This window comes from Anastrepha ludens, chromosome X, assembly GCF_028408465.1.
Source record: "Anastrepha ludens isolate Willacy chromosome X, idAnaLude1.1, whole genome shotgun sequence".
NCBI classification, from domain to species: domain Eukaryota; kingdom Metazoa; phylum Arthropoda; class Insecta; order Diptera; family Tephritidae; genus Anastrepha; species Anastrepha ludens.
Genome location: NC_071503.1, coordinates 24231158 through 24245306, shown reverse-complemented (window position 1 = coordinate 24245306; position 14149 = coordinate 24231158). Strand labels below are relative to the sequence as shown.

Genomic DNA, 14149 nt, shown 5'->3' with positions numbered 1-14149 from the left:
GACCAATACCAATGATCTGTGAAAGTTTGATTGAAATTGGTGCATGCGTTTAGGCGTGAAAACGAAGATGGCATAGATGTGAATTTATATACATATGCGCATATGTATATGCTGAGTGTATGTATGCTCGCCAGCCACAGCTCAAAATAAAACGGTAAAACTTCTCAAGAAATCCAGCGCGCATTCATAAGCGCAGCGCACCTTCATAGGCACAGCATTGTATGTACAGTAACCTTGAAATGTTTACAGGCACCTTCAAATGCTCTGATTTCAGAGTGAGTTTCTAACTTTGCAGATATATGCATATGTTTTGTGCACTTTTTATCAATTCAAGAACTACATACGTAAAGTAATCTACTAATTAACTATTTGCCTACTATCAGTTAACATAAAATAATTGTTTCCAAATTTTCTCTTAGTATTAAAATGTTCGAATCAGCCCCCTTTTTTAAGCTACTTGTTTTCTTCTACAACTTACTGTATGCTCATGCGCGCACTTGACACACAGCAGCTGCGGCTGTCGAGCATTTTTACATATATACATATATTGATGCATACATATGTACGAAGCCGCGGGCACTCGACTTCACAAAAATTCAAGATTTATCAAATATTGGCAAATAATTCTACGCGAAATATTCCAATATTGACTATTTTCGAATTGTCGAGAAACTTGGCATATGGGCGGCTCGTTTTATGAATGAAAGTACTTGCTTTTAGAACTATGAGCTCGAATTTATCAATGAATTTTTTGATGATGAGTTTTTGTTGTACAGTACAATAGTTGAAACTGTTCGGCGCCGCCGCGACTATTCAGCGCTATGGCAACTAGAATGATGGCCGCTACGCCTGCGTCTATGACTGCATTTTGTTCTTGTAGTCGCTAGGCATAGAATTTTAGCTTTGGACGACATACGCATTTTGAGGAATAAAGTGAGTGCCCTGTGTGTGCGGTTGTATGCACATGCATATGTGTATATTAATAAGCATTGTTTTGCTTGAATTCAATTCACATATTTATATTTGCATATGCCCTCTTCCTGTGTGCCTGGTAATGAAGCGTTTTGTATACAGAATTTTTTGATTTGATCAATTGAACGTACATAGGGATCAAGTGTGCATATACGCACATGCAAATACGTCGATGCATATGCAGAAGAAATTGTTTTAGCATTTGCAGGAATTCGATCATTCGAATATTTACTCCCTAATTATTGCATGAAATATGATTGTCATTGATTGTCCTTACATTTTGAAACATATTAAATTTTGCTCTTTAATATCGCTCTTTTACAAAATTGCTAACTGTCGAATATATTCCGTGGTGCAGTGACGAAGGCAAACGAACAAGCCCAATAAAAGTAATATATACAATATATATTGTAATACTAGCAAACCCGGCCCGCTTCGCTGGGCACACTAAAATAGAATAGATATGGTTTAGAACAGAAAAGATATGGTTTTCATATTATTTATTTCTTTATTCTTTATTCAATCGCTTTGGCATAAACAATATTTTATGTTTTTCTATTTGTTTTTGAGTAAGTACATATATAATGTTGTTGGCTTCCCAACACGTGAACAGCCAACGTATAGTTGACCATGGGTGAATACTGGTTCTTCTAAATTCATCCCGCATATTTCTAAAGTTTGCCCTTGTGATTTATTGACAGTTATTGCAAATGCTAAACGAATGGGCAGTTGCGAACGCTTGAATTCAAATGGCAATTCAGGGGGAATCATTGGAATTCTTGGTATTAGAACGTCTTCATTCTTGAATTTGCCAATTTGCCGGTTGGATAGTTAACTACTCGATCTTGGGCGATAATTGTGTCAACAGACCGGTATACAACAGTATCACCAGGTATTTTACCCAAGATATCTGCATTTATCTCGTTCACATCTTTATTCGTACCAGCTAATGTAGCTCGTTAACTTAGCCAATTGTGATTCTTGTAATTTTGTGTTATGTCGGGAAAATCCTTTTGCACCAAATCGGTCTTTGATTCTGCTATTTGACAAAAATTATCTGAAAATTTAAATAAGCCATTATTATCAATAGGAATTCGTCCATTGCCAATTTGTAACAATTGCTTTGAAAAAACTTCAGCACTTTAATCATTTTGGAGTTGAACGCGAACATTTGTGTTTAGTGTTAATTGCGTCACATATCGCCACAAATTAGATGCTTTCAAGCACGCATTCAATTCATCAGCTGGGGTTGATCGCGGAATAACGGGTAACGTTTGTCTAAAATCAGCAGTTAATAAAATCAGTGCATTTCCAAATAAACGTTGATTTTCACGCAAGTCTTTCAATGTACGATTAAGTGCCTCCAACGATTTTTTCTGCGGCATTGTACACTCATCCCAAATGATGATTTTACATTGTTGGAGTACCCTTGCCATTCCACTTCTTTTGGAAATATTGCATGTTGGTTCTTCATTAACTTGTAAGTTTAATGGTAATTTGAGCGCGGAGTGTGCGGTACGTCCTCCTTCTAATAATGTAGCTGCAATACCCGATGAAGCAATGGCTAATGCAATAAATCCGTCGTATTGTTGTTCTCGTTCCAACTCTTTATTGAAAATGTCGTGAATATTTCGATTTGGTGCAATCATACTAAATTGTGTCAACGCTTTATTAGCAATTGACAAACACAGATCCTCTACCAAGATTAGCACTTCATTGTACATATTTGATGTTCCGGGTTCATTTGAACATTCGGATTTCACATTAAATTCTCAAATTTCGTAAGAAATTATTCACTGTTCCAAAATCCACTCCAAAAATTCAGAAAGAAATATTGACACATTGTAACTCACACTGTCAATTTGACAGTTCAGTTCCGCCCAAGCGTTTAAAAAGTAAACGACATTATGGCTGGCTCAAAAGAACGCTGTACGCGTTACCGGTGTTCCGAATTACGACGGGTCCACGTTTTGGCATATATTTCGAGACCTTAGTAATCAATAGGTATGAAAATTACCCCGTATTAAAGCACTTATCAACAGCTTTCATTTGATACTCATATTGTACATACACAACCAAAGGTTACCCGGGTCCACGTTTTGACCTATATCTCGAGACCCCAGTCACGGAGCGGCATGAAAAATACTCTGTACTAAAGCATTCACCAACAGCTTCCATTTGATACCCATATTGTACATACACATTGAAAGGTTACCCGGGTCCACGTTTTGACCTATATCTCGAGACCCTATCCACCAATAGGTATCCAAACTATACGGAAACAATCTTCAATACCTACTTAACAATGTGTGTAAGTTTGGTTTAATTCGGTGCAAAGACACGGCCGGTTAGGGAACACACACAAAAAGTTGACTTTATTTTATATATAAGATAACAAAAACTCCATCACTCATGTGATCAAAAATCAATTGTAAATGTATCAAAAGTCAAAGTCTAAAAGCAGTTAATGCCATCAGCAAACTTAAATGGAGTCCAAAGAACCGCTTGATATGTTTCTTTTGACATTTGATCCATCTGATAATGTAAAACAAATTTATGAAATAAAAACTCTTCTTAATTAAATTCCTCAGTCAAAAATATGTCAATACTTTGTTGATACAAAAAAAATTCTATGGAAAACACTCAAAATGTGCAAATATTCGACCTCTTCTTTTTGATTGGCGCGATAACCGCTTACGCGACTTTGGCCGAGTTTATAGAAGCGCACCAGTCGTTTCTTTCTCGTGCTAACCGGCGCCAGTTGAAAACACCAAGTGGAAGCCACTCCATCTCTACTTGATCTTTCCAACGCAAAGGAGGCCTTCCTCTTCCTCTGCTACCACCAGTTGGTACCGGAAAGTCACCCTGTCTGAAACCTCGTTTGGTATCAAACGACTCGGCACTGCTGGTATTGAGCAACGTCATCTTGCATAGCAGTTCAAGTTTTGTGGGGATACCAAATTCAGACATCGCGGTATATAGGTAACTTATTTTCGTACTGTCGAATGCAGCTTTAAAGTCGACGAAAAGATGGTGCGTCGATTCTCCTTTCATGGGTCTTTTCTATTACTTAGCTGATTCTGAATATCTAGTCGATTGTGGACTTTCCAGGTCTAAAGCCACACTCATAAGGTCCAATCAGTTGGTCGATGGCCTTTCACACAATACGCTCGCCTGAACCGTATAGGCGATATTTAGAAGACTAATCCCGCGATAACTGGCACAGATTGCAGGATCATACTTCTTATGGATTGGGCAGAGCACACTTAAATTACAATCGGCAGGCATGTTTTAATCCGACCACATTTTGCATAGAAACTGATGCACGCACTGTCCAGGTCCTCGCCGCCATGTCGGCGCCCGCGGCTTTGTTGTTCTTTGGCCGCGTTATCGCTATTCTTACCTCTCATTGGTCGGGTAGCGGAACGATAGTTCCGTCGTCAACGATTCGGGTGTCGGGATCTTCACATTCCTTATAACATGCGCAACTGTCACTATTTACGCTATAGTACGCTCTGGATATCAGTAACCAGATCGCTGTCTTTGTTTATACAGAAAAACGCCCCCGTCGTGAAACCTTCTGTAAGCCACCAAAATTGCTGGTAAAATTTTCGAGCTTTGTGTCTATTGCCCGGCATCTCAAGCTCCTCGCACTCATGTATTTCGGCCTCTCGTTTTTTCCTTCTGATAATACATATTGCTGATAATACATAACTGCTACAACGACAACAACATGCGCCTTCCCCATTAAGGGTCCGGACATTCCAGGTGCATGCCCTCACATCATAGCCCTTAGTTCGTTTGTAGGGGTCATCATCGGTATAGGAAGTTCTCTTCCGAGGCTATGAAAACGAAACATTAACAAAAGAATTTAACAAACCTAATAGTACCACATCACATCAAGTAAGGACTCTTTAACTGAACTTAAAACAATGGTGAAACAATTGATAACACAAATGGCCACCATGATAAAGATTGTAACCATACTGGTATCGAAGATAGGTGGACTCAAAAAGTAAAATAAAAATTGCTATTTGGAACGCAATCGGGCTTAAGCGCCACAAACAAGAAGTCAAGACTTTTATTATGGATAAAGTAATTGAGATTATGCTAATATCAGAGACTCTTGAAACTCATAAAATTTTGCAAACACAATATACTCAATTAAAACATACACTACACAAATCACCCAGTAAACAAGGTTCACGGAGGAACTGCAATAATCACCAAAAAATAAATTAAATTCTACGAACTTGATGGTTAAAGAATCAACATACAAGCAACGACAGTTTCCATGAAAAGCTCAAATGGACCAATAACAATATCAGCAGTATACTGTCCGCCAAAATTTAATAATACAACAGATCAATATCCGGACTACTTAAACGTGCTAGGAAGTCGATATATCGCTGGAGGTGACTACAATGCCAAAAATTCTATTTGGGGATTAAGTTAGCAACTTCGAAAGGCTGAATATTACTAGACGCTATAAGAGAAAATAATAGATATTTCATAAGCACCGGAGAGTTGACTTACTGGCCTACAGATATAAAGAAAACAGATTTAATTAATTTATGCATTGTTAAAAATATTACCCAAACTCATCTGACCATTAAATCATGTTTCAAGCCATCGTCGGATCATTCCACACTTCAAATGACAATTCCATGTACTCCGCACGAACAAACTTTTACAGGACTATATAACAATAAAACAGACTGAAAATATTTTTGACAAAGCACATATTTGGAAGCACAATTGTCAAAAAATATTCCATTAAAAACGGAAGGCGAAATTGACTCAGCAATAGCTTTTTTCAGCGATTCCATCATCAAAGCCCTCACCCTTTCGACACCAACTATAAAAGTTCTATTCCATTATATTATATATAAAACAAAAAATCTATTCCATTATACATAAAACAAAAAATACAACAAAAAAGGAAACTCCATAAAAAATGGCCAACTACTAAACATCCCGAAGATAAGCCAAGCTGAACAAATTAACAACTGAATTAAAAGCATTTTTAAAATAACACCAATTAAAAAAGCTTGGGAAATACATACATAACTTGGAAGCCAGGGCGGCTAGCAATTATTCTCTATGGAGAGCAACTAAAAACTTAGTCAAAGCAGTTCCACATAAACCTCCCATCATAACACAACATGGAACTTGGGCAAAGACCAATAAAGAAAAGACAAACACAATAGCTGAACACTTTAAAACAAAATTCCTCAAATAACGGCAATCCCCAAAACAGCTAAACATGCATCAGCTCCATACTCCGCTTTACGGTGTATTTGGTGACCATCCAATCACCATGTGAAAATCACCGTACGACGTAGATTTCTTGTTATTCCTAAACCCCTGTGTTATGCGACACCGTGCTGATTGGACGGTTTGCAGCCGGGGGGTGTACCAGGGCCGGGCCTTCTACGCAGCAAAACCACAGTTCGCAGCCTCCAATCCGCAGTATGCGAACAAAGTTGGAGAAGAAATAGCCATCAAGAGACAGCGTTCTGCGGATAGAGAGGCCTCAGTGCCAAGGAAAAAGCAGAAGCACAAGCACGAGATGGCTAAACCGAAAAACGGAGACAATGAAAGACCTACAACGTCGAAAACAGCGGCAGCGGCCAGTAAAATTTCCAGAAACACCTTATAGGGGCACTCACTGACCATAGTGACTATATAGTTGGGGCGAATGTCGCAGAAACGGTGGAAGGTAGTGGAAATGAATCTACTGGAAACCCTATTTACGAAAATGGACGCAGAGCAAAACGCACCCATGCAAGCATTTGCGTTCCCTCAATATGGGAAGGGGAGAAGGGTGAGCTGGAGGAAGTATCCAACCGCGCGAAGGTACTGAAGCCAGATGCACAAGGTCCTTCAGATAAATCACCACAAGACAAAGAACGCCTCAGCCGAGCTCCTGCTCAACATAGAGGAAGTCGGCTACGATATGGCTTTAGTCCAGGAACCATGGATAGCATCGGGCAACATAGTCTCCGATCTAAAGTCACAGGTCACACGTTGCATTTGAGAAAGAGGTTGAATTGTTTGCAACTACCCTCGTTAAATCCTATAAAAGATCCTGCTCCAAAACTCGTAATATTCGCAAGGTGAAGCCTCCTTGGTGGAACAATGAATTAGGAGCAAACGGGCGTAGAGCAAGAATTCTATAGGTTAGCTAAAGTTGCTGACAATGAGTTCTGTTGGAAGGAGTATAAGAATCTACTAAAAGTATACAAGAATGAAATACGTAGAGCCAATAGAGAATTCTGGAAAGACTTCTGTAGTAATATGGAGGACACTAATCAAGCTAGACGTAGAAAACTACTATCCAAGAATCCGCCTATGTAAAGAAGAATACGAAAAGTTAACTGGAGTTTGGCACAGTTGTGAGGATTCTCTAGAAGACCTAGTTAACACACATTTTCCAAGTTATGCGAACACTACACATGTAGAACCTAGAAGAGATATTGTCCACGACATCCAGACGAACGTAATACCGACTACTAAGATAGAATGGGCTATACAAAGTTTCGACCCATATAAATCGCCAGGACTGGATGGAATCTTCCCAGCCATGCTCCAAAAGGTAAGCCATCTTGTAGTACTATGGTTAAGAACGATATTTAGGGGATGCTTGAGGTTCGGCTATGTTCCTGCATTGTGGAGAGAAACGGGAGTTGTGTTTATTCCAAAAGCAGGAAAAATCAACCCTCTTTACTCAAAGGAATACAGGCCCATTAGTCTGACTTAATTTCTCCTGAAAACGGTAGAGAAGATTCTAGACGCATACATTAGAGACACAGTAGAGCCAAATCGCAGCATGTTTACACTAAAGGCAGATCTACTGAAACTGCACTTCACTCACTTGCTGTACTAAACATAGAAAAGGCGTTAGAATATAAGGAGTATGCTCTAGGAGTATTTGTGGATATATCACGTGCCTTTAACAACGGGACGAAAGATGCTATTTTAAATGGTATAGAGTCACTTAATGTTGAACCCGCGGTTTATCCATGGATAAAGCAGCTACTAGCTGGCATAAGTGCCGAGTGGAACGATATGAAAGAGGAGTTGAGGTTGCACAGACTACATGACTCCGTACTTTAATAGGGAGAGAATGTTTCGTACTACAATTGAAGAGGAGGGATGGCATAAAGGCTAAGACTTTTCACATTGACAATGACGGCTTTAAAATTGTATACGGAGTGAGAGCGGGCATTTACTGTTCAAAACTAGGGATTATACAGCCAATCAAGCTGCAGGATCAGAGCAGTATTTTCCAAGCGGAAGTTTTTGCAGAGGAGAAAGCCGCGGAGCTAGCCTGCTCAAGAATAAGAAAGAACTCAATAATTAATATATATATATGTGGACAGTCAAGCAGCTTATTATATTGTATTAAGTCCAAAAATGTTCAACGGAACAGTGAGGCCATATAAAGTAGGTACCTAGTCAAGTAAGGTACCTGGTCACAAAGGCATCGTAGGAAACGCAATAGTGGAAGAGATAGCTAAAAGTGCTATCCACCTACCTTTTGAACAAGAGAAGAACATACAAAAACCGCTAAATATAATTTACAACGAAATGGACGACTACATGAAAAGGCGAGTGGAAGCTAGGTGCACTAATCTGACCACATGCCAAACAGCAAAAGTTATGTGTAGAACTAACGACAAAAAATTTACTGAATTCGCACTTACGCTCTCGTGAAAAGACTGCAGAACTATCCTAGGTATGCTGACAGATTATAATCTATTGGCGGCATATGCGAACCAGATAGGAATTGCTAACACAAGCAAATGCAGGAAATGCAGAGAGGATGTTGAGGAAATTTTAGAACACCTTCTGTGAGTTTGTCCGACATTATTAAAAACGCGCTTAAAATGCCTGGGAACTCCACTGTTTGAGGGTCTGGAGGACGTCTCAAAAGCGGATCTCCCAACTCTGCTTAGATTCGCTAAAAGCGTTGGCATCCTGCATGATGTTTACTTTCAATATTTATAGAGGTCGGTCTCCATCTGGTATCGCTAGGGACCAAAAGGTCTATGCGTGGCTTAATACCAACCAGGCTCACCTAAGCCATCAATTTGAATTTAGATGACAGCATTCAACTGTGCAACAAGTCCAAAGAGTTATAAAGAAAATATTAGATGATATGGATAATAAAAGGTTCAGCGTAGCTGTTTACCTCGATATTGCAAAAGCTTCTGACATTTGATTATAAAGTTTGAAGACGAATACTCAAGCATGATACAAATGACAGCAGTTGTACTTCAAGGTAGTATCCTGGGACCTCTATTGTTCCTGATATTCACAGCAGATATACCGATCCCCACAACAAAAAATTACATAATAACCAAATTCACGGATGACACGGTCTTAATGGCATCAGGTAAAATAGAAAAAAAGCTACTGAAAATCTTCAACAAACAATAAATTACAACAAAGATAAAACGGCACAAGTAATATAGGTATACAAATAGAAAGCCTAATAAACATAAACTAGCAATAAAAACATTGAAATAAAAATCCTTCCTAGTGCAAAGTATCTTTGTATAATTATAGATGAAGAATTAAATAGGAAACGCCATATAAAAAAAAAAGAAATTAAATCAAAATTAAGTTCTGACAACTATACTGGCTGTTAGCTAGATATCCTAAATTTAGCCTTCACAACAAAGTAGTGATATATAAATCAATAATCTCACTCATTTGGAAATATGGCATAGAAATCTGAGGCACAGCAAAAAAAAAATATCAAAATAATTCAAAGGACCCAATCTAAAATACTTCGAACAATAAGAAAAGCAGGCTGGTATATACCAAACGACGTGATCTACAGCGACCTCAATATCGACATAATAGATGACACAATTAGAAAATACAGCATAAAGCATATACAACGAGTAATAAATCATGAGTTTCACTAGACAGGGCTAGTAGACTCGTGTAACACTGGCACAACTACGTTCTGGATACTGTAGCAGGTTAAACTCCTACATATCCAGAATCGACCCTGACATACCAAACATATGTCCGGCATGTGAAGGTACCCCGCACGACACTAACCACCTCTTCACATGCCCCCTTAAACCGACTCATCTAACCCCCCTCTCCCTCTGGACACAACCTGTCGAAACAGCATGTTTCCTGGGCCTACCCCTAGATGAGCTAGACGAAGACGAACGATGATATGCCTACACTGACAGGGCTACCTATGCTGTTAACAACAACAACAACAGTAACAAATCATTAAAGTGAACAAAAGCGCAAACTACCACAATCAGAGAAAGTAGGCCTGCCCTATTCACCATTTCCCTACTCGCTATCTCTATGCTCGATTAACTTGACCAAAAGTTTGCATGCGAAAGCAACAACGAAGTTATCGACTAATGTATCTCGATGGCTATAGCTCATTAGACTGGTATACAGTACTGCCTTACCAACACATGTAATTTAAGGCAGCTCTCTTCCCGCGTTGCTGACATATGTTCATTTGTACCAGTTGACTCGTCTATTCGCCACTTGCTAACTCTTGGCGAAAAGAGAGCTAATATAAAAAATAATTAATTTTAACACTTTAGAAAATAATATAATCTAGCATAAACTGAACGCCATCTGAAGCAAAATTGAATGTTTATCTAATATTGATAATAAATAATTACTTATTGTTTAAATTTAACAGATTGTAAATTAAAATTAAATTTAAAAAAAATATTTCAAGTGGTATGGTAGCTGACGTCGAATTAGTTACGATAATTTTTAATATTTTACAAAACAGTTGAGAAACTCCACGTCAGCTAAATTTTGTTTTCAAATATTGTACTTAATAATAATCCATCCTACCGCTTTGCGCGGTTAACTTATGTCGACTGTATTTTTATTTGTACTTCCTAATAATTTAATTTAATGGTATTAACAGAAAAATCAAAATATCGGTTCCCAAAGTCCATCTATTGCAAGCACTCCCCGTGCGTCACCCCGATGGACGGAGATGATTTCTGGGAGGGTAAAGCGAAATAGACATTTTAACCAAATCTTTAGAAGTCTTAACATAGCAATGAAAGCTTTAATAATGGTGTTTTAAAAAATTAATAAAATTTAGACAAAAAATTATAATTTTTTCCCACATTTTTCTTCTGTAAGTAAATTTTATCCAAAATTTTCAAGATTGAGTAAATCCCACAATTAATAAGCTAATAAATTCGAATGTTTTGCTTCACTTATCGCTTATCAGGTAGAAGATTTTCGCTTAGAATTTCACACTTTGAGGCTTATCGATGAATTTTTGTTATATATACTATATATTTTACTTATCAGTACTCAGTTGAGTGACTTTCACTTATCAAATTGGTATATTTTACTTATCAGTACTCAGTTCAGTGACTTTCACTTATCAAATTGGTTAAACATGTAACTTTGCACCACTTTGATAATTTGTTAAATGCTCATAAGAAGTAGTTGGTCAATAGGACACAGCTGCCAATTTTTCTGATAAACTTTATCAGACGTTGAGAAATTACTTTTTAGGCGATCTACAGATTATATTCTTTAATTAATCTTAATCTTTGCAAAATTCGAAGTAGTGTAAGTGAGTGAGTCGGACATTATAACCACAATCATGATATAAACGAATGGACCCTGTTATAGAGTTAATAATACCTTTAAATGTTATGCTTTCAAGTTTGCACGAAAACACAGCTTACCGCATGCTTCAAAATACTTTTGGCCATAATCATAACACGTTTTTTCAGAAGTTTTGAAATTGTTTACTTTTTCGCTCAAAACTCCATGATGATGTAGAGAAATTAAATTAAATATTGAGATAGTCCTCAAGTCTCAACCCGGGTAAAATTTACCAGCGATGCCCATAGACATTTTAGCTTTACAATCGTAGAGTTGTAATGCCATGCGATGCAATGCTTGGTATGTGTGGGCCTTGACAGCATGAAGGCAGAAATTTATTCTATATATGTAGTTAGACATAAGGTGGCTACGACATCCTGATAGGTATGGGCTTGAGTAGGTAATTTGGGTTGATTAGAGGAGAAATCTCGTTTTAAGCACACTGTTTTAGAAAATCACTACGCAACTGCCGCATATATAGTTTAAAGCATTTACCTCACACACGTAGAGAGAGATATGTTGTTGAAATAGATATCTAAAAGATTTGTTTATAATGCAGAAAGTAAAATGTTTTCAACAATCTAATAATGTACCTAATGGTCTCGAAAATGTTATTTCCGTCTAGGAAATTGTTACCTACATTGCATATTATTTCCACTATTGGTCAACAAATGGGGCACTATTTTGTGTATATTTTGGTGTTGCTGGGCATGTTGTTCCTGGCTATTACTACTGCATGTTGTTGATGAATTGGCAGTTGCTTGATTTGAGTATTGAGCCATTTGAATAGGCTGGGGTGGTTGGGTTTGTTGTTGCTGCATAGATAGTTGTGAAAGAACTTGCTGCTGAACCGGTTGAGTTTGATTGATTCCTATTGCATATGTGGATTGTAGACTCGTAATAGGTTTTATGCCATGCAGCTGAGGCAAAAAGTTCCCCGATCCCAAACTGGAAAATGCATGTTGTGAAGTTGTAGGTTGAACATACAATACCTGATGTTGAGTTTCTCCAGCTAAAATATATGTAATTAAACAAAATCAGTAAATGGTTAATTTAGAATAACTAAATGTAATATTTGTATATTGATGTAAGGTAGAAGCACCGTTTAATGAATGTAAAATGTTATGTAATCTAAGTATTGTATAAAAGAAATGTTAAAAAGTGTGATGTCACAGCTTTGAAAAAAAAATAATAGCGGCGGTTCTACCTACAACATTCTTTAAATCACTAAATGCTTACATTGGCGCAATGTCTTTTGGAATTTTTCGTACTCAACATAGTGCTTAAGGCGTAGTTCATCTTCTTCAATCAATTGGCGTTGTCTTAGTAAAAGAAGCCGCTGATGTTGATTCGTTCTAAGCCGCAAATTTCCCAGCTGATTCACCAATGAATCTAGGTTGTGCTTAATATCCTATAGTTAAAAACCAGACCAATTCAGGCCGACCCGATAATATGAAATGACCTAACAGTTCTTACAGATTGTATTACAGTAGGTAGCAAGTGCGGATGAGTTGCAGCTAGGGAAACTGGCTCCTCAGTTGAGATGGGCATTAGTACCGAAGCATCTAAAATATGAAATAAAAATATTTGTGTACACGATATATTTATAAAAATAAGAGGCATGCATATTCTTCATTTTACAAAGTAAAAAAAAATATGCAGGCTTTCGCATCCAGCTTTGTTGTAGCCTTTGCAACACGAGTATGATTATAGTTTCTCTCCCTCACTTCATTTGCAATTGCTTCTTTTTTAATTACAATTATAATGATACGCAAAATTCAAACTTAAAGTTCCGTTATAATAAAAAATAGTTTAAAAAAGCTAAAAAGCACGCTTTTATTGCTAATCGAACTAAAAAGTAGAAAAGAAAATTTTAATGACAAAGGGACCTATAATGAAGTAATAGCAAATCGAACGATCAGTCATAGTCAACTACCTAAGAACAGAATTATAACAAAAATTAAGATACAAATAGAGTAATTCAAATTAGAGTTAAAAGCGTGGGATGCTTGATATAGTAAATATTACAATCATTCTTTTGCCAACTACCTATGTACAGAGGGTTATGAAAGTGAAGCGAAATGCATCCCACGCTTTTAACTCGAATTTGAATTATTCTATTTGTATCTTAATTTTTGTTATAATTCTGTTCTGAGGTAGTTGACTATGACTGATCGTTCGACTTGCTATTACTTCATTATAGGTCCCTTTGTCATTAAAATTTTGTTTTCTACTTTTTAGTTCGATTAGCAATAAAAGCGTGTTTTTTACTTTTTTTAAACTGTTTTTTATTTTCTACTTTTTAGTTCGATTAGCAAAAAAGCGTGTTTTTTAGTTTCGTTAAACTATTTTTTTTATTATGAATGAAAATTATTGTTATCATTGCAGTCAGTGAATAAATGATTCGATATATTCGTGTTATATTTAATTCCTTTCTTATCGACTGTGAGTCTAAAGCTATGCAGTTATCGGCCGTGATAAAGAAGTAATTGGGATGAAGAACTTATTTCGTGGAGGGAGCCTGAGAAACTGATTTACAAGA

At 37.2% G+C, this 14149-nt stretch overlaps 1 protein-coding gene across 13 annotated transcripts in view; it reads right to left on the bottom strand.

The window, feature by feature from the left end:
• Nucleotides 1-14149, bottom strand: part of LOC128869205 (serine/threonine-protein kinase WNK1) — a 309715-nt gene that overhangs the window by 43084 nt on the left and 252482 nt on the right. For 10 of the 13 annotated variants that reach the window (XR_008455231.1, XR_008455232.1, XR_008455234.1 and 7 more), the window contains 3 exons: nt 13084-13172; nt 12847-13018; nt 12248-12619 (listed from right to left, as the gene is read on the bottom strand). Coding sequence is in view for 8 of the 13 variants with exons in the window: in XM_054111731.1 (XP_053967706.1) it covers nt 12248-12619; nt 12847-13018; nt 13084-13172 (633 nt within the window). In the remaining 5 variants the exon portion in view is untranslated. Of the gene's footprint in view, nt 1-10692; nt 12143-12200; nt 12620-12846; nt 13019-13083; nt 13173-14149 lie in introns of those variants that run through there. The other 3 variants (XR_008455230.1, XM_054111729.1, XM_054111727.1) reach the window with 3 other exon arrangements.